Consider the following 21,289-nt stretch of genomic DNA (forward strand, 5'->3'; position numbering starts at 1 on the left):
TATCCCACACAGTCTCTAAGAAATGCTGAATAACTTTTAAAGGAACATTAACATCGATAATATGCCATTTTCAGCCTACCAAAAAGTGATTGTGGTCTCTAACTTGTCACTGAAACAATATTTCTGCTTCAAACTTGCTGGAAGTCATTCAGAAAGGATATATGTGACATATTATATCTCAAACAATCCCTTAGAATTGCTAGATAACCTTCTCTTTTATTGTTCTCTTGAACAATAAAACTGATAAAATGCTATTTTCAGCCTGTCAAAAAGTGATTGCCGCCTATAACTTGTCACTGAAGCAATATTTCTGCTTCAAACTTGTTGGGTATCATCAAGAAGGGTTAAATGTGACATACAGGAGCCCAAACATTCCCTTAGAACTGCTTAGAAGGCTTAGAATGCTTCTGTGTTTACTAAAATCTTGCCTCCCTTTGCTTTTAGGACTCATTTTAATGCTTTGGTTTTCAGTTTTTGAGGCAGATACAAAAATGTTGGTTGTGAGCCAACCACTGAAACCATGGCAACATTAAATAAGGAAATTCTGAACGTGTTAGTCATTTATAAAATGTTTTCAAGTCATACTGTTGGTATGCTATGAGCTACAATTTGTTATTCACACCAAACATCGTTTTTATTATTAATCTAAGTAAAAGCACTGATATGAATCTGTAAAAGGTTTGTGCTACAGAAACTAAGGCATGTAATATGTTACTCAAGTAAAAAAAACATTAAGTAGAAGTAGACAAATGAACTTAAAGTAGTAACACAGAAGCTCTCAATGCAAAAAAAAAATGGTGGCTAATGATGGAGTTTGCTGTTGTAAGGCTGTCATCCCAGATTCCAGTTGCTTAGCTTCATTTTAGAGTTATCTTCATGATGTTTGCTATTGAATGTAAAATGCGTTATTTAAATAGAATGGAAATGAACTGAACACTGGTTGGTTGGTTGTGAAACGCGTGGGTTTTATTTGATCATCAAAAAAGAATCAAAATAGTTTTAGAAAGAGAAAATCATAGTTTTGAGCCATTAATGGAAGTAAACTCAGGCTGAATCACATAGTAACAAAAAAGCAACAAAACACAACAAACCAACAGCTTCCACAAAACCTACAAATTAAGTTTGGACAAAACTGAAGTGGCAAAAAGTGACCTAACAAACAGAGGTCAAAAGGAAAAACAAGCAAACACTAAGAAATGATCTGAATACAAAGAAACTAAACCACTTTTACTTTGCATTAATCACTTCCAACATAACTAAATACTGGATTTAAATGTCAAATGAGATCAACTACAGTGGCTTGCAAAAGTATTCGGCCCCCTTGAACCTTTCCACATTTTGGCGAGCAAGATGGCGCCTGTGTTTGGCTGTGCCGCTGCCTCCGTCCGTGTGTTTGTTTACTTTATATGTTATGCAAGTGTTCTTGCTACAGTTTTGTCCGGTGTCATCTCCCTTCGGATTTATGATCGCCATGCGTTACTGGCGATCAAATCTGCCATGGATAACTTTCAGAGTCAACGATACGACGTTGTTTTCCCACCACCGCTTGAGCGCGACGCAGCACCCGGTTTACCTCCACTCTTGCCGGTCAGCTCAATTTTGCTTCAGAGGCCTCGTCGGAGGAAGCGGGGGAAGAGAGCCGGCTTTCTTGTCCTGCTCCGTCGTCTTCGGAAAGAGGCAGATCTTCGTGGGCTTTATTCCTGGGCTGCTAGCGGTAAGATCCGCCTGAGACTTGTCGGAGCTGGATTAATCCCCACAACCCACTGTGTTTACCACCCAGGCCTGCACCTAAAAGCATGGAAAGCAATGCCTCATCGCGGCAGGAACCCTGTTTTGCTGCGCAGCGTACCGCATAGTACGAACTCTGTTGCTGGAAACCCTACCCCTGTCCCGGTGAGTCACAGCGTTAAATGGATGTTAATTAATGCCCGCTCAATTGCCAACAAGTCTTATATCTTAAATGACTTGTTCTGTACGGAGAAGCTTGATTTTATGTTTATCTCTGAGACGTGGCAGCGTGAGAATGATTTCTCACATCTTTTAGAGCTTTGTCCCGCTGACTGTTCATTTCTCTGTGCACCTCGGATATCTCGACGAGGAGGTGGAACAGCGGTAATTTTCAAAAAGACATTCTTATGCCAGATGATCTCCTCTAGCTGTTACGACTCTTTTGAGATGATTATGATAAAAATTGGACGAGAACAGCCCATATACGGCATTTTAATTTATCGTCCACCTGGATCTGCTGCATCTTTTCTGTCAGACCTACAAGAATTTTTAACTTCCACGATTAAACTGGGCAAGGTCATCATTGTTGGTGACTTCAACATTCATGCAGAGGACTCATCAAATAGTACCACTAAGGAGTTCCTGAGCATTATGGACTCTTTCAATTTTGTTCAACATGTATCAGGTCCTACTCACACGGCTGGGCACACTCTGGACTTGGTCTTCACCTGTGGTGTTTCCCTTGACCACATGAATTTAAATGATGTTTCTTTTAGTGACCATAAGTCAGTCTTTTTTAATGTATTGTTCAATTCAGAGTCTCTTCCCCAAAGTTTTATTAAGCGCAGCCGCTTCATTGATGACTCTGTCATTTTAAAGTTTTCTTCTCTTTTTAATTTTAAACCTTCTTCTGATGAGGTTGACATCCTTATTAATTCTTTTAATGAACACTGTCTTGCCATTCTTAATCAGGTTGCTCCTTTCAAAACTAGTCATTGCACTGTTAGTTCCTGCACACCATGGTTAAATAATCAAACCTGTGGTCTTCGACGCTCCTGTCGAAAAGCAGAGCGTCTCTGGAAGTCCACTGGGCTGGTTGTCCATCGGGAACACTTTAAAGAACTTCTTCACTTATTTAATGAGTCAGTTAAAGAGGCCAGAGCCTCTTACTTCAATAATCTCATAAATCGTCATAAAAATAACCCAAGAATTCTATTTGATACCATCAACAGTATTGTTTCTCCTCCAACTCAGCATGCTGTGTTACTTTCTGATGAAGACTGTAGCACTTTCCTTAATTACTTTGTAAATAAGGTGATGGACTTGAGATCCAAAATCTCCTCAAGTGCCTCCCCTTATGAAGATGCCCCTTGTTGTCCCGGGTCATTTACTTCTTTTTCTCCAATCACACTCAATGACTTAATTGCAGTAATAGGTAAAATGAAATCCTCATCATGCTCCTTAGATATATTACCTCCCTCTGTTCTGTCTGGGACTCTCACCAGCATTGGTCCCACACTACTATCCATCATCAACAATTCACTGAGGCAAGGCTGCGTTCCGTCCTATTTTAAACACGCTGAGGTAACCCCTCTGTTAAAAAAACAGAATCTAGATCCTACCTCCCCTAGTAGTTATCGTCCTATTTCAAGATTGCCATTTATAAGTAAATTACTAGAAAAAATTGTAGAAAATCAGTTCAGGTCCTTACTATGCCGATTGCAGATTTTTGACCCTTTTCAGTCTGGCTTTCAAAAGCAGCACTCTACAGAGACCGCTCTCTTAAGGGTCCATAATGATCTACTAATGGCATCTGATGCAGGAAATTGTTCCGTGATCATTTTGCTAGATCTTAGCGCAAGCCTTCGATACCATCGACCACAAAATCCTACTCAACAGGCTGAAGGTTCTGGCTGGTATATCTGGCACCGCCTTAGACTGGTTTTCTTCCTACTTATCAGACAGGACCTTTTCTGTTAGGACTGATAGGTTCTCCTCCAACACTGCTGCCCTAACCTGCAGGGTTCCACAGGGTTCAGTTTTGGGTCCATTATTATTTTCTTTTTATATGCTTCCTTTAGCTGGCATTATTCAGTCTTTTAGTGACCTTTCTTATCATTTCTATGCCGATGACATTCAGCTGTATATGTCCTTTAAGCCTCATCAGCTGGATAGGCTGTCCACCCTAGTCCAGGCTTTAACTCAAATCTCTGATTGGCTTTCTAACAATTACCTTGTTTTAAACATGAACAAGACAGAGACCATGATCATAGCTCCTCCTGATCTATATTCTAAAATCAGTCAGGTTCTTGCCCCTTTCTGTTCTTCTGCTAAGCCAAATATTCGAAATCTTGGAGTAATATTTGACTCTTCTTTGGGCCTTGACTCACACGTAAAATCTCTGTCTCGTTCCTGTTTCTTTCATTTAAGGAATATTTCCAAACTGCGACATATGGTCTCCTTAGCTGAACTGGAAAAAATTGTCCATGCATTTGTGTCATCGCGTTTAGATTATTGTAATTCCCTGTTTACCAGCTTGGATAAATCATCTCTTTCTCGCCTCCAAGCTATACAAAACGCAGCAGCCAGACTGCTAACTCGCTCTAGCAAGCGAGCTCACATCACTCCTATTTTATGTTCTTTACATTGGCTCCCAATAGATTTTAGAATTCGTTTTAAAATGATTGTTTTAACGTACAGAGCACTAAATGGCCAAGCCCCAGATTATTTATCCAAGCTTCTCACAAAATACACTACTGCTCGCCGTCTCCGCTCACAGACTCAGAGTTTGTTGGTTGCTCCCAGAACACGTCTGAAGACAAAAGGGGACAGAGCCTTTCAGGCTGTGGCGCCAAGGCTGTGGAACAGTCTACCTCTACAACTACGTTTGGTTGACTCTGTGGAATCCTTTAAAAAACAGTTAAAAACTTTACTGTTTAAACAAGCTTTCTGTTGACCAATGCTTTTTACATTTTTATATTTTTTAATTTACATTTAAATTATATATTGTGTATATTGTGCATTTTGCTATTTATTGTACTGTTTATTTTAATCTCTGTGTGCAGCGCTTTGTGACTACCTGTCTATGAAAAGCGCTTAATAAATAAACTTTACTTACTTACTTTACTTGTCACATTACAGCCACAAATATGAATCAATTTTATTGGAATTCCATGTGAAAGACCAATACAAAGTGGTGTACACGTGAGAAGTGGAACGAAAATCATACATGATTCCAAACATTTTTTACAAATAAATAACTGAAAAGTGGGGTGTGCGTAATTATTCAGCCCCCTGAGTCAATACTTTGTAGAACCACCTTTTGCTGCAATTACAGCTGCCAGTCTTTTAGGGTCTGTCTCTACCAGCTTTGCACATCTACAGACTGAAATCCTTGCCCATTCTTCTTTGCAAAACAGCTCCAGCTCAGTCAGATTAGATGGACAGCGTTTGTGAACAGCAGTTTTCAGATCTTGCCACAGATTCTCGATTGGATTTAGATCTGGACTTTGACTGGGCCATTCTAACACATGGATATGTTTTGTTTTAAACCATTGCATTGTTGCCCTGGCTTTATGTTTAGGGTCCTTGTCCTGCTGGAAGGTGAACCTCCGCCCCAGTCTCAAGTCTTTTGCAGACTCCAAGAGGTTTTCTTCCAAGATTGCCCTGTATTTGGCTCCATCCATCTTCCCATCAACTCTGACCAGCTTCCCTGTCCCTGCTGAAGAGAAGCACCTCCAGAGCATGATGCTGCCACCACCATATTTGACAGTGGGGATGGTGTGTTCAGAGTGATGTGCAGTGTTAGTTTTCTGCCACACATAGCGTTTTGCATTTTGGCCAAAAAGTTCCATTTTGGTCTCATCTGACCAGAGCACCTTCTTCCACATGTTTGCTGTGTCCCCCACATGGCTTGTGGCAAACTGCAAACGGGACTTCTTATGGTTTTCTGTTAACAATGGCTTTCTTCTTGCCACTCTTCCAAAAAGGCCAACTTTGTGCAGTGCATGACTAATAGTTGTCCTATGGACAGATTCCCCCACCTGAGCTGTAGATCTCTGCAGCTCGTCCAGAGTCACCATGGGCCTCTTGGCTGCATTTCTGATCAGCGCTCTCCTTGTTCGGCCTGTGAGTTTAGGTGGACGGCCTTGTCTTGGTAGGTTTACAGTTGTGCCATACTCCTTCCATTTCTGAATGATCGCTTGAACAGTGCTCCGTGGGATGCTCAAGGCTTGGGAAATCTTTTTGGAGCCTAAGCCTGGTTTAAATTTCTCAATAACTTTATCCCTGACCTGTCTGGTGTGTTCTTTGGACTTCATGGTGTTCTCAATATTCTCTGAGACAACCTCTGAGGCCGTCACAGGGCAGTTGTGGAGCTGTTTTGCAAAGAAGAATGGGCAAGGATTTCAGTCTGTAGATGTGCAAAGCTGGTAGAGACATACCCTAAAAGACTGGCAGCTGTAATTGCAGCAAAAGGTGGTTCTACAAAGTATTGACTCAGGGGGCTGAATAATTACTCACACCCCACTTTGCAGTTATTTATTTGTAAAAAATGTTTGGAATCATGTATGATTTTCGTTCCACTTCTCACGTGTACACCACTTTGTATTGGTCTTTCACGTGGAATTCGAATAAAATTGATTCATGTTTGTGGCTGTAATGTGACAAAATGTGGAAAAGTTCAAGGGGGCCGAATACTTTTGCAAGCCACTGTATATGCTTAAAAGAGACCACTGCTGTCATCACCTCATGGTCTGAGGACACTTGGCACATTCCAGTCTGAACTTCCTGTGATTGTGAGTGCAGCTTTCCAGCCGCCCTTACAAAAAAAAAAAAAAAAAAAAAAAAAAAAAATCCAAGTGACAATGGTGATTCAAAATGGATGGTTAATGGTTTGACTGGACCAGGATGGTGTCTCAGGTTAGTTACAGTGATGTCATGGATTTTGATGGCTGGACTCCAGTTTCTAGCAGGAGAAAGAAAGTAAGCGGGAGAATCAACCACGATGATGCAAGTTTGTTAGTGAGTCAGGAAGTAAAAGGTTTTTCAGGACTAAAGTGACAGGGGAGGTGCTTCTGGGCATGAAGACTTGGAAAGCCTTAAAGGGACCAATCAGGGCAGTGAAGGAAAGAGAGAACGAGGACTGTTAAACATCTAATGGTGAAGGAGTTTATATTCTGTTTAACTGGAGCTTCAGACAAAACCTCCAGATAAAGTTAAACTGGACTGTGTGAGCTTTCCGGTTTGACCTTATCTCTCTGCTTCTCTGTGCTGCTCAGTGTGGTCAGAGATTTTAGGGATGTAGAGATGTAAATTCAACAGCTAAATAGTTGCAGTTCACAATCCACATATCAGAGACACTGGATTATTATTAGATTTTTAGAATCAGAATTACAACAACAGAATCAGCAATCGATCTCACACTAGGTTAAGATTCAGCTAACTACAGGAAATATTAACTGTCTCATAATGGCTGAATGAACGATTTAACCACTGAGGCCCCCAAAATGTACATCATGCCATGATTCTGTCTCATATAAACTACCAGACAAGTTGGATCACATCTACATCAGTAGAAAGAATCTATAAGCAGGATCTGAAAACATGAGATAAAAACTCAAATTCACGTCATTATTGTGCGAAATAAGGCTAATTAAACTGGGAAAAAATGATTAAACGGGCTGTAAAATACATTTCTCTAACTTCTCTTATGCTCAAAGTTAAGTTTATTCTTTATTTTAGTTAGTTGTTTATTTAGTTGAGTGAAGGGAACTCGCAAAGTGAGAATTTCATTGCTTTGCATGACAACTTGTGTTTTGTGGTGTATATGACAAACTTCTTGAATCTTGAATCTTACTGAGCACATTCCTAGAATACTATACCCACAGAATTAAGGAGTGTAACATCTGCTCAACATCTCCTTTCTCCAGATCTATTAAACATTGGTTATCAGATAACCATAGTCTGAAGTAGAGTCACTGTAAGTCTGTATGTTACTAGCAGGGCTCTTTCAGTAAATACAAGGAAGTTATGTTTTTGGTAGCGTTTGGATGTCATTCTGTTGGTAAACAGGACATTTCGAAAAAAAAAAAAAATATGAAATTTTGTAGAGTGGAGTCATGGAAATTTGTCTAGAGTCCACTGAGGTCCTGCTGCTACACAGTGTTTGTGAAACATGATGAAACGTGGACATGCCAACACAAGCTCGAGAACACAGGGAGAGACACACGGGAACAGATAAGGGAGACGAAAGCATAACTAAGACCGACTTACATCGAAGACAGGAAAAGGCTCAGAAATACGGAGACATGGATGAAACATAAACTAGAATAAATCACTCAACTAAACCATAACTAAATAACACAAGAACTTAACATTGATGCAATAAGAAAAACAAAAATACAAAATAAACTTAAAACACTGGGTCACAGATCCAGGCCCTGACGATTCCTTTGGACCTCTGACGGCTTCTTTGAGGTCAAATAAGGTTAAATTTTCATAAAATGTCTTTTATCTTTAAAACTGTGGTTAAAATTTAGAGCCTTTCTTTATATTAGCAACATTTATAAAATGATACTGGAGATCTTAAATAGGACATTATAGTTTACAGTCAAATATCATCTCACAGTTAATATCTGACCTGATTTTATATTTTACATCTGCCTTTCTTCCAAGTTGAATCCAAAGTTTGTTACATCTTTAAAAATGAGAACGACAATGACTTGTTAGTTAGAAATATACTGTAGTATAATATTATATAATAAGCTCAAGTTATTCACATCCAGTTATTTACAAATCAATACCTTGTCCATTACCTGCTCCTACATCGTGTATGTGTATAAAAGACAATACTATTCCCTAAAAGTAAACACTGCTCAGAGACTGAGCTGCATTAGTGGAGGTTTGTGCTTCATCTTGATTTTGTGTGTGTGTGTTTGTGAGTTTTTATAACTGGTTTTAAAGTTTGATTTGCCATATGGATGTGGCTGTTTTTTTTTTTTTAACATATACGTGTTTCTGTTTAAATTCATAACACATGAACAGTATAATGAATCAAATCAGAGTAGCATTCATTGTTTCAGAGTTTCCCATTGTTAAAGAAGAAATGAAAGTAAAGGTGGCAGCACGGTGGCATGGTGGTTAGCACTGTTGCCGCACAGCACGAAGGTCCTGGGGTCAGGCCGGGGTCTTTCTGTGTGGAGTTTGCATGTTCTCCCCGTGTTTGCGTGGGTTCCCTCCGGGTACTCCGGCTTCCTCCCACCGTCCAAAGACATGCAGTTTGAGGGGATAGGTTAATTGGATAATCCAAATTGTCACTAGGTGTGAATGTGTGAGTGAATGTAAGCGTGAATGGTTGTCTGTCCCTGTGTGTTGGCCCTGCGACAGACTGGCGACCTGTCCAGGGTGTACCCCGCCTCTCGCCCTATGACAGCTGGGATAGGCTCCAGCGCCCCCCACGACCCTGGAAAGGATAAGCGGAAGCGAATGGATGGATGGAAAGTAAAGGTGGCAAAAACCGTGGGAATGGTGGGAGTGATACTTTAGTTACTTTAGTTTCACTAGTTTGTTTGTCAGCCTCCAGTGAACAGAAGAAGAAGAAAAATGCCTAGTTTTTATTTTTAGCTTTTCCACTGATTTTTATTCAGGCTAAGTGAAAGGTTGTCCTTATAACTCGAGCTAATCTCTGATGTTCATTCATGAAGTTACAAAATACCAACAGAAAACAAACCATCCCAAAATGAGAGCACTCTTATACAAATATCCTCAAAATAGACACCTGGCAGTTCCCAAGAAATGCAACAAACAAACAAACAAACAAACAAACAAACAAACAAACAAACACACACACACACACACACACACACACACACACACACACACACACACACACACACACACACACAAACACAGTTGTGTTTTCATATCTTTGTGGGGACATCTAATTGACATAATACTTTCTCTGACCTCTTACTCTAACCCCAACCATCAAAATGCCTTCAACTCGTAGAGATAAGGATTTTGTCCCCATAAGGGCTGTTGGTCCCCACAAGTATAGTAAACTACCAATTTTTGGTCCCCACAAAGATGATACACACACATACACATACATACAGAGATTCCTCAGTTATGGAGATTAAATGAGAATGTTACAATGCTTTAAAGTAGCTTAAGAACCTTAAAAGTTGTCTAGTTTGGGACAGAGGTAAGTCATTTCTGGACTTCGCCCTCTGCCTGTTCCTCTTCTGGTTTGTTTTGATTATCTGACTGCTTCCACATATCTGAGTCAAGCTCTGACATAAAGATTTGCATTTTGCAGTTTTAACCGTCTGCCTCCGCTTAACCTGTCCTCCTGACACTTTTAAACATGAAACATGCACACAAACACACAGAGGGGAGAAAACACACACGCTGGAGGCAAAAGTCACAGCTCTCTGAGTGATGACTGATACCTCTTACAGAGACTGAAAGCTTTTACAAACAAAAAAAAAAACAGGAATGACAGCTTGACATGATCGACTCTAGTTTGATTTATTCTAAAGTTTAACTTACTGGTAGGCCTGGTCATCAAATTAAACTCTGCTGTCAGGGTTTTCATGCTTTTACGCCTTTGTTTGACCTCATTAGCTTATTTGTTTTTATGTGTACACTCATACTAGTTTTTTTTTATATGTTTTTATTGTTATAGTTAATCTACTGAATTTAATTATATTAAGTGTTTCCCATTTTTCTGTTTTGTTTCTTTTCCCCGCTCCTCGCCTGTAGCACACTGTCCTCTTAAGACAGCTGGTCAGGTGAGAAGTGTGTGAGGCTTGTGCTGGTTACAGCCTGTCCAAACACATTAGGCTCATCTAATATTAAAACATACTGATGCTGCATGGTTTCAGTTCCTGTTTGTTTCAGCAATAACTCATGTTCATATTTTCTCACTGAAGAGTCAGAGTCAGTCAGACTTTATTTATCCCCAAGGGGCAATTAACAATAGATTCCCCACTAATAACCCTCCATTCACAGTTATTTATATTCAGAGTCAAAGTGAGATACGTATAAACTACATAACTTTGTGAAAATGTCCTAATCAGGTAATATTCATATAAATAATCCAGGTTTGATGTGTGTGTGTGGTGTTATTATGTGAGAAAAGAAAGGTCATTGTTATTTCATTACATGTTATGATTGTCTGACATGGGAATAGCTCAACCTTTAAATAACAGGAAATAGGCTGGAGAATTATGTCACTACCATAGTAGCTCTGACTGTGATCCTGACTGAAAAGTTCAGATTCATGCAGATCATCAGCTTTTTCATATTAACTGTTGTACATGAAGATAATATGAGCAGTAAATAAACTCAGCTTTGACACATTCACGTATGATGAATGAACAGGAAAAGCAGTCCCACTTACAGTCTTTATTTATTTTTCATTTTTCACATGAATCGATTCTCCTCTCATTCATTGGAAGTATTGGAAAGTACCAGCTCAGCGTGTTTCTACAACTGCCTCCAGTATCTAAGATTAATGTCTAGCGTCTTCTAGTGGTAAAACACAAGTATTACATTGTTAAAGGTCCTCAGGAGGAGCTCACGAGAGAGTCAAACTTTTTGGGCCCAGCGACCCCCTCACAGGGGAGAATATTTATCTATTATAATCTTGACACCATTTGTGCTCTTAGATGCAATTATTTGTTTAAAAAAAACATTAAATAAAGTTTTAGGATCTTGAACCCCACTTTGAAATCCGCTGCTCATCAACAGCTGGCAGAGCACAAATGTAACATTAAATCAGAGATGAAACTGATGATTATTATAAACAATGAACCTTCCCTTGCAGATGTGCTTTGCTTTACAGCAAGTTCACTTACAGAAGTCAGACAGACAGACAGAGACTATGACAGGGAGGGATTTGAGTGATTTGTTCACATAACTGCACTTGGATGAGCTGAGGATGAAATGGGACAAACAAAGACTTTAACAAATACAAACACAGATCCGTAAACGTACTTGTTCAAGACCCAAACATTATTCACTTCTCTCACTGAACTAAAAAAATTTAAAAAAGGAAATAAAAACTGTGGGTGATTTAATTAAACTGCAAGCATAATAGTGACAGCACTTTGTATGAAGTTAAAAGTCTGTATGTTTGTATCTGTTTTCAGTGATATTAACTCACCTATATTTGACAACAGCATAATAAAAATGGAAATATGGCCACACCAATGAAAAAATTCTGGAGGCGCCGCTGATCTGAAGACCCTGTTGCAGCAAATTTGAAGGACAATGACGTTTGTTTCTTAAAAGATGTGACCACCAGGGGGCATCAGTTACAGCTTATTAACATGATATTCCGTTAATCTTTGTGTCTGTGGTTCTGTAACAAATAAATAAATGTCATTATAAATGCAGGTTGTTAGATAATTACACAGTGGCAGCTGTTGCTTAAACATAAGAAAACAAGGATCTAACATGAAATAATAATTCAACCATAACTCTGAAATCTGTACTTAAGCTGAACAACAAAAACAAACTAAAAGCAACAATGAGACATCGCTAACATCATATAAGACTTTCAATCAAGGAAAATAAGACAATTAAGATGTTGCCCGAAGTATGCAAAGAATAATAACATTGCAATAAATATCCAGTAAATATCCACACATACTGGTCACCTGCACACACTCAGTGATCTTTGACAGGGACCTTTGTCCCACTGATAGTACGAGGGTGGGAAGAGGACACCATGTGTTTGTTTTGTAGACAAAATGACACCCAGATGTTTTTGTGATATAACAAAGAAATTTGTTTAACTGATAGTAAATTATTTTGCAGACCCTATGGCCCTGCTTTGAGACTAATAATAAAATTGATAATAATAATAATAATAACACATTTTATTTTAAAAAGCGCCTTTCAAAACACTCAGGGACACTGTACACAGCAGAATAGAGACAAGCAATGACAACAACAAGCATAACAATTTACAAAGTTATAAAGATAAAATGTAGAGTAAATGTAAAATAGCAGAATGGAAAAGCTTATGTGGAATAGGCTATTGTGAACAGGTGAGTTTTGAGTCTAGACTTAAAAAGAGAGAAGGAAGTGATATTTCTTATATCAGGAGGAAGGGAGTCCCAAAGTCGAGGAGCAGAGAAAGCCCTGCGCTCCCTGGTGGCTAACCGAGGGGAAGGGACAGAGAGAGAAAGAGAGGAAGAGGATCTGAGACACCGAGAAGGAGTGGTGATCTGAACCAGATCAGAGAGGTATGAAGGGGAGAGATGATGAATAGCCTTAAATGTATACAAAAGTATCTTGAAATTGATGCGGTATTTGACTGGAAGCCAATGAAGCTGCTGCAGAGCAGGGGTGATGTGGTGCATAGAAGGGGTCCTGGTGATAATACGAGCAGCAGAGTTCTGGACACGTTGAAACTTATGGAGAGATTTTTGACTAAGACCAAAAAGAAGAGAGTTGCAGTGATCGATCCGGGAAGTGACCGGGCTATGAACAAGAACAGCAGCGGCATGGGGAGAGAAAAGGACGGAGACGATTAATGTTACACAAATGGAAATATGCAGACCGAGTAACTTTATTGATGTGTGAGTTAAAAGAGTACTATCGAGGATGACACCCAAACTTTTCACACATGGAGAAACAGAGACTGGCGAGTTATTGATTGTAATAGAAAAGCTATTAGTTCTGGATAGTGTTGGTTTAGTGCCTACCAGGAGAAGCTCTGATTTGTTACTATTGAGTTTAAGAAAATTGGAAGAGAACCACTGCGACAGACTGGCGACCTGTCCAGGGTGTACCCCGCCTCTCGCCCTATGACAGCTGGGATAGGCTCCAGCGCCCCCCGCGACCCTGGAAAGGATAAGCGGAAGCGAATGGATGGATGGATGGAAGAGAACCATAAATTTAGTTTGGCTAAACAGAGGGTGAGGGACTACTGCTCATCAACAGCTGTATAAACATCTGTAACATTTAAACAAAGAAATCAACTGTTGATCATAAATGATCAGAAATGTGAAAGCTTGCCTTGCATTTGTGCTAAACAGGAAGTTTGTTCATAGAGGATAGACAGTTACAAGCTGCTCATCAGAATCAGTATCAAAAGCAGGTGTTAACCATTCAGTCATTTCTTCAGCTGTCAGTAACAATAATTTTACTGAGTTTGTAGTTTCCGATTTGGTTGCGTTTACAGTAGCATCCCAGTGACAGACCGACAAGGACCAGAGCTCCCAGTAAGGTTCCACATATTATGTATGTGTATGGGACGGAGCTGACTGTAAAAAAGAAAAGTAGAATAATATACACGAGGCAAATTAAAAACACCAAAACAATCACAATAAATTAAATTCTTGGATTAAAGATTGGATTATTCTCAACTGCTGTGTCATTTCTACAAGAAATGTCATGATTGATCTTCAGTGACTCGTTTTCCAGGAAGTATCTGACAACACTCACCTTGTACATCAATGTTAAACTCCTTGGTGACAGTCCCTACTGTGTTGCTCACAGTGCAGATATACTGTCCTTCATGCTCAAAGCCGACAGATTTAATAGTGAGAACGCTGCCACTGTAGGAAGGACTATTTGTTGGAAGTGTCCAGGTGTATGAGGGGCTGGGGTTTCCCACAGAGGAGCAGTTCAGGTGTAGAGTGTCTCCTTCTGTGATTGTGATCACATCTGGATTTGGTGGCTCCTTTAGCTCAGGCCCATCTGTGTGATTATTGAAGAAGAAACAGAACACAATATATTAGCAAAATCAACCATTTGTAATTTAAAAGAGAATATTCACTGATGCACACATGAATTGTTTTGACAGTCAGACAATTCCTTTAATCTCTGCTGAACTGTGTACAGTCAGCCTCTGAGGCTTTCTGGAGTTTTTACTAAATTTTCTCATTTAATGTTATCCCCTCTAGGTCATATGATGCACATATAAGTATGGTGGTTTCTGGATCCAGATGTGAGTCAGAGTAGCGAGTTAACAGTTGTGTCTGACATCAGGCTCCTCCTTTGTTTGCAGAAGTTACCTGATTAAATGTGCTCATGTCACCTGCTCACATCAGTGATCAAACTGTGATGATTTAAGAATCATGTTCATCTTAAATATGTTACTGAGGGGGACTAAAATTAATAAATAATACATAATAAAGGTCAAAGGCAATATGACTATCACATAAAGACTGAGCATGCCCCTTGTGTCCACACTGAAGTACACCTATGGAAGCACATATTCATGGAGAGTGGAAAGTATCAAATTACTAATTCTGATGGCAAAAGAACCAAACGGGACAGGTTAAAAAAAAAAAAAAAAAAGAGTTTAATTATGTTTTGCTTGCGACTGCAAAACTGCCTGCATGAGTGACAGTTTGTGCAGAACGTGGACCTGATGTTCCAGAAGATAAGCCTGGGCAGGATGGTGACAGGAAGCACCTGGGTTCGTGCCGAAGACAATGTTCTTTTTTAAAACTGTGTTCAAAGTTAACTGAACGTTTGTGGTTTTGGAGTGACGTATGCTTTGTTTGAGTCTGCCTGGCAACAGGCAGACTGCCAACCCTATAAAGTCTTTGTTCTGACTATTGTAAGGTAGTTCGACGCTGAAATCTGCACAGTGTTCGGACTCCACATGTGTTCATTAAAATGCCGTCTAATTGCAAAAAAAAAAAAAAAAAAAAAAAGGAAAGTATCAAATTACTGTCTCTAGTACACTATACTATACTTCACTTTCACCATATGCTAATATACTTATACTATTTATTCCACTTCATTATATTTAACTGCTGCAGTTGCTCTTTATACAAAACATAATGTACAGTATACACTACCAAAAAACTACTAAAAGTTTGTACACACCTTCTCGTTTAATGTTTTCTCTTTATTTTTACTATTTTCTACATTGTAGATACTTACTGAAAACATCAAATATATGAAGCAAGATATATGGAATTATGCAGCAAAGAAAAAATGATAAATAACTCTAAAAATAATGTCTTATATTTTAGATTCCTCAAAGTAGCCTCCCTTTGCTTTGTTGACAGCGTTACAAACCCTTGGTCTTCTCTCAATGAGCTTCATGATGTAGTCACCTGAAATGGTTTTCACCTCACAGGTGTGACTTGTCAGGGTTCATTTGTGGAATTTCCTGTCTTCTTAATTATCGTTGGGACCATCAGTTGTGTTTTGCAGAAGGCTGGTACCCAGCTGACAGGCCTATTTGACAACTGTTAGAATTGATATTATGGCAAGAACCAATGAGCTAAGTAAAGAGACAGTCTATCATTGCTTTAATAACTGAAGGTCAGTCAGTCAGAATATTGCTAAAACTTTGAATGTGTCACAAAAACCATCAAGCACTACGACGAAACTGGCTCACATGAGGACCGCCCCAGGAAAGGAAGACCAAGAGTCACCTCTGCTGATGAGGATAAATTCATCCGAGTCACCCTCAGAAATCGCAAGTTAACAGCACCTCTGATCAGAGCCCAGATAAATGCCACACAGAGTTCCAGTAGCAGACACATCTCTACATCAACTGTTCAGAGGAGACTGTGTGAATCAGGCCTTTATGGTCAAATAGCTGCTAAAAAACCACCACTAAGGAAAAGCAACAATCAGAAGAGATTTGTTTGGGCCAAGAAACACAAGGAGTGGACATTAGACCAGTGGAAATCTGTGCTTTGGTCTGATGAGTCCAAATCTGAGATCTTTGTTTGCACCCGCTGCGTCTTTGTGCAAGGCAGAAAAGGTGAACGGATGGTCTCTACATGTATAGTTCCTACTGTGAATCATGGAGGAGGAGGTGTGATGGTGTGGGGGTGCTCTCCTGGTGACACTGTTGGGGATTTATTCAAAATTGAAGGCAAACTAAATGAGCATGCCATCCTATCCAGTTGGTATTTAGTTGGACCATCATTTATTTTTCAACAGGACAATGACCCCAAACACATCTCCAGGCTGTGTGAGGCCTATTTGACCAAGAAGTAGAGTGATGGAGTGCACAGTCGTCTGACCGAAACCCAGTCGAGATGGTTTGGGATGAGATGGACCACAGAGCGAAGACAAAAAGGCCAACAAGTGCTGAGCATCTCTGGGAACTCCTTCAAGACTGCTGGAAAAACATTTCAGGTGACGACCTCATGAAGCTCATTGAGAGAATGCCAAGAGTGCGCAAAGTAGTAATCAAAGGAAAAGGTGGCTATTTTGAAGAATCTATAATATAAAACATGTTTTGAGTTATTTCACACTTTTTTTGTTTACTACATAATTCCATATGTGTTCATAGTTTTGATGCCTTCAGAAGAATCTACAATTTTCATGAAAATAAAGAAACGCTATTAAATAATAAGGTAGTGTACAGTGGGTATGGAAAGTATTCAGACCCACTTAAATTTTTCACTCTTTGCCTCTCCTCAGTGCAAGACACATGAAAGCCCTCATGGAGTTTGCTAAAAAAAACACCTGAAGGACTCCAAGATGGTGAGAAATAAGATTCTCTGGTCTGATGAGACCAAGATGACTTTTTGGCCTTAATTCTAAGTCGTATGTGTGGAGAAAACCAGGCACTGCTCACCACCTGCCCAATACAGTCCCAACAGTGAAGCATGGTGGTGGCAGCATCATGCTGTGGGGGTGTTTTTCAGCTGCAGGGACAGGACGACTGGTTGCAATTGAGGAAAAGATGAATGTGGCCAAGTACAGGGATATCCTGGACGAAAACCTTCTCCCAAGTGCTCAGGACATCAGACTGGGCCGAAGGTTTAACTTCCAACAAGACAATGACCCTAAGAACAATATGTATGTATGTTCCCAATTGAGCATCTCTGGAGAGACTTAAAAATGGCTGTCACCCAATGTTTATTATCCAACCTGACAGAACTGGAGAGCATCTGCAAGGAGGAATAGCAGAGGATCCCCAAATGCAGGTGTGAAAAACTTGTTGCATCTTTCCCAAAGAGACTCATGGCCGTATTAGATCAAAAGGGTGCTTCTACTAAATACTGAGTAAAAGGTCTGAATATTTAGGACCATGTGATATTTCAGTTTTTCTTTTTTTAATAAATCTGCAAAAATGTCAACAATTCTGTGTTTTTCTGTCAGTCTGGAGTGCTGTGTGTACATTAATGAGGAAACAATGAACTTAAATGATTTTATCAAATGGCTGCAATATAACAATGAGTGAAAATTTTAAGGGGGCCTGAATACTTTCCTTACCCACTGTATATTAGATATATATTGATATTAAAAGATCAGTCTCACTGGTCAGAGATGTGTCTTCAGTCTGAGACTTTAAGGATAGAAATTGTATTCTCGTCATAATCCAATGGAAAATTGAACAAATGGGGAAAATGATTTGAGGCACGGAAACCTCTTACATTACATAGACAGCCATGAAAATTACACATGTAAATGCAAATCTGTTTTTTTTTTTCTCTCAGACTCACAGTGAACTATAACAGGGAGTTTTTCTGATGTCACCACTGGAGGGCGCTGTGGTCCAGCTGGTCCCAGCTCCAGCTTGGCTTCACACCAGTACTGGGCTCCATCATCTTCTCTACTGCGAGTGATGTTCAGAGTAAAGGACTCATTCACTGGTTTCTTCTCTTCACTGTGGTTGGACTGTAGGTGACCCAGTGCTGTGTTTCCTCTGTAGAAGGTCACAGTGAGGCTCTGAACAGGAGCTACGTTCTGTACGCTACACTGCAGGGTGTACTGCTGATTCTCAAACATCATCCCAGTGTGGTTTACAAAGCTGATGGAGACACTTTCTGGAGGCTCTGAGAAGACAGGGAAAGAAAGAAAAATATAAAGAACACAGAATGTAAACTAGGGGTTTGTCTAGCTGAGAGTATGAATCCATGCAACTGTATGTTTCCACAAATAAAGAAGTTGAATTAATCTATGAATTAATAAATATAATAATAAGGTTATAAACTAATTACCACTTTAGAATTATAACTAATTATAAGTGATGTAAAATTCACTAACGAGTCTCCTGTTATAAAGTAAGCATACTTACGATAAAGAGTTAGATCCAGAGTGCTAGTACACTGATCACCAGCATTATTGGTATGATAGCAGTGTAGAGATGTGTCCCATTCAGTCAGTCTGTCAACCGTCCAGAACATCGTGGTTCCATTTTGTGTAACTTTTCCCATAGCGTGCTCCAAACCTGAAGCATCTCCACTGCAGTCCTTCTGACATACAACACATGTAGCATTGGCTGGGTCACCGTACTTCACTACCAGTGCAGATGGAGTGAACACAGGAAACTCTGTGCAGCTAGAATCTGTAAGAAAAAAACATTACATGCAATTATTTGCAAGGAAAATATTTTCCATCCATCCTGGTCACCTCAGCTGCTTTCAATGTATAAGTGTAGCAGGTCCAATCTGAGCCCATCACAAATGACTGAAGCCTGCATCCTGTCTGAGGATGAGCTTTTTCATGTACAGGAGATAATGATGGTGTCCATGAAGCAGGTGGGAGAAAATCCCATGAAAGTGAAAAGTTAAGAATATGATTAAAATCATCGATCAGCTGACTGTGACAAATATAAGGATGTAGAAAATATGCGATCTCTTCAACTGTGATAACGTTTGACTATATTTGAAACTGTCGATCTCCTGGGATTCACATTTCAGTAACTCTGAAAGATGTGATAAACAAAAAACATGTCGTGAGCAGCACTTCTGCAGAGAGACACCGTCTTGTTGAGGCCAGAGGAGAAAGGGCAGACTATGATCATTTAGATTTCACCTGCAACTGTGCTGGACAGAAAAGCATCTGTCCTCGAGGCTATGGCTGCACAAATGCATGTTGGGTTTCAACAAGCCAAAAACAGAAATCAGAGGCTGCAGAGAGACAGGCAAACCAAACCTGGACAGCTGAAGGTTTCCAACATCTTTTGGACTCAAGAGCAAGAAGAGCCGAGGCTGTTTTAGAGCAAATTCAGGCCCTGCTAAGCATTTAAATGATAACTGAGTTTGCTTGAGCAGTTAATAATGATAATTAATCATTGATTGTCTTAAAGTAACTTTTAGATTTGACTTCAATCTTCCAGCTTTGTGTGTCATAAAGACATAGTCACCCTGTCCTACACAGTAACCACAGATCCAGAGAGAGATGAGAAATTCTGATGTCGGACTGTGTGGAGAGATTATGAGAACCCAAATGCAGACACTTGAAAAAGGGAGTGAGTTTAAACAAAAGGCGAGCCGTTTATTTGGGCTGAATGAAAATATAAATAAGAGGCAAATGAGAACAGAGACTTAACTAACAAACTAAACTGCATGAACTAAAGCTAAACACTAAACACAGAACACGGAACACGAGACCTGGATGTGGGAACATGGAGCGAGAAGGCGGGAGGAAGGAACGCACATGGACACAAGACAGACTGGGGAGACAAAGGAAGGACACACAAAGAGGGAAACATGGAAACAGTTACAGGAGACGAGACACGGAGGGAGCGAGACCAAACACAGACACGACTGGGGAAACACAGAGGACATGACAGACTGTCACAGGAGGCACAGGAAAGAGACAGAGACCAAAAAAACAGATAGAAATAAACTCAACAGCATAAAAAAACTGAACTCAAGACTAAACTGAATGAAATTGAACTTAAAACATCTTCATGATGTAACTGAAGGAAACATGAACACAAAATAAGACAAAACATTAGGGGAGCAAAACTCAGACCTAAACATCCTGATAAAGCAAAGCATCATAAATCAATAGGAAAACTCAAAACGCTCAAAACACTCAAACCATGACATGTGAACGTTAAATAAATCAACAAATTGATACATGATACAGAGCCTGTCTGATGTAGCTCTCAGGCTTTGCTCCATTAGCTAAGAAAGTGGTTAATACTGTACTACACATATAGTTACAATATATCACTTCATATGTTATGCACTGTCTGACACTTAAAAGGATAGATGATAACTATTACACAGAAAATAAGTAAGGCACAATACTGAGACAAGTAAATTAAGAAAAAATACAATAAGTTAAAAAATATATGATGTGATACAATACATGTAAAAATCACATAATTGAATCAATTAATATAATGTACTGTATATAAGACCATTACAAAAAATAGAACTGCCATTTATAAACACAGTAACAAAACTCCACATGTGTGAGAACTTACCGTAGCCTGACACATGGAAGTGACACAGAGAATGCAACAAAGAAACAGACAAAAATATGCAACAGCAAAACATGATGTTCAGCTGGTGTCATCTAAAAGTGAAGCTGATCAGCCCAGGTCTGAAATTTAAAGGAACTGTTACTGTGTGTGTGTGTGTGTGTGTGTGTGTGTGTGTGTGTGTAGGGGGGATGTGAGACTGGGTGGGAACATCATAAACAATTGAGGCAATATTGAAGTGCTTTTACAAATACCAGATACAAAATGCAAATTAAACTATTCCATTCATTCATTCGCTTCCGCTTATCCTTTCCAGGGTCGCGGGGGGCACTGGAGCCTATCCCAGCTGTCATAGGGCGAGAGGCAGGGTACACCCTGGACAGGTCGCCAGTCTGTCGCAGG

The 21,289-nt window shown here is 39.7% G+C and overlaps 1 protein-coding gene across 1 annotated transcript; it reads right to left on the reverse strand.

Annotated features, from left to right (window-relative positions):
- Positions 1–13,631: 13,631 nt before the first annotated feature.
- On the reverse strand, positions 13,632–21,046 carry LOC109200205 (carcinoembryonic antigen-related cell adhesion molecule 20). Its single transcript, XM_019355703.2, has 5 exons — positions 20,891–21,046; positions 18,746–19,015; positions 18,171–18,503; positions 14,188–14,442; positions 13,632–14,006 (listed from the first exon to the last, which is right to left on the reverse strand). Exons 1-5 carry the CDS (start codon positions 20,961–20,963, stop codon positions 13,864–13,866), a joined length of 1,074 nt encoding a protein of 357 aa, XP_019211248.2. The 5' UTR covers positions 20,964–21,046; the 3' UTR covers positions 13,632–13,863.
- Between the last annotated feature and the right edge of the window lie 243 nt (positions 21,047–21,289).

This window comes from Oreochromis niloticus, unplaced genomic scaffold (assembly GCF_001858045.2).
Source record: "Oreochromis niloticus isolate F11D_XX unplaced genomic scaffold, O_niloticus_UMD_NMBU tig00002736_pilon, whole genome shotgun sequence".
In the NCBI taxonomy this organism is placed as follows: domain Eukaryota; kingdom Metazoa; phylum Chordata; class Actinopteri; order Cichliformes; family Cichlidae; genus Oreochromis; species Oreochromis niloticus.

Coding starts and splice junctions, on each gene's coding strand:
- LOC109200205 (XM_019355703.2), bottom strand. CDS start 20,963: ATGTTTTGCTGTTGCATATTTTTGTCTGTTTCTTTGTTGCATTCTCTG. Junction 18,504..18,745: donor TCTGGATCTAACTCTTTATC/GTAAGTATGCTT, acceptor CTGTCTTCTCAG/AGCCTCCAGAAAGTGTCTCC. Junction 14,007..14,187: donor GTTTAACATTGATGTACAAG/GTGAGTGTTGTC, acceptor TCTTTTTTACAG/TCAGCTCCGTCCCATACACA.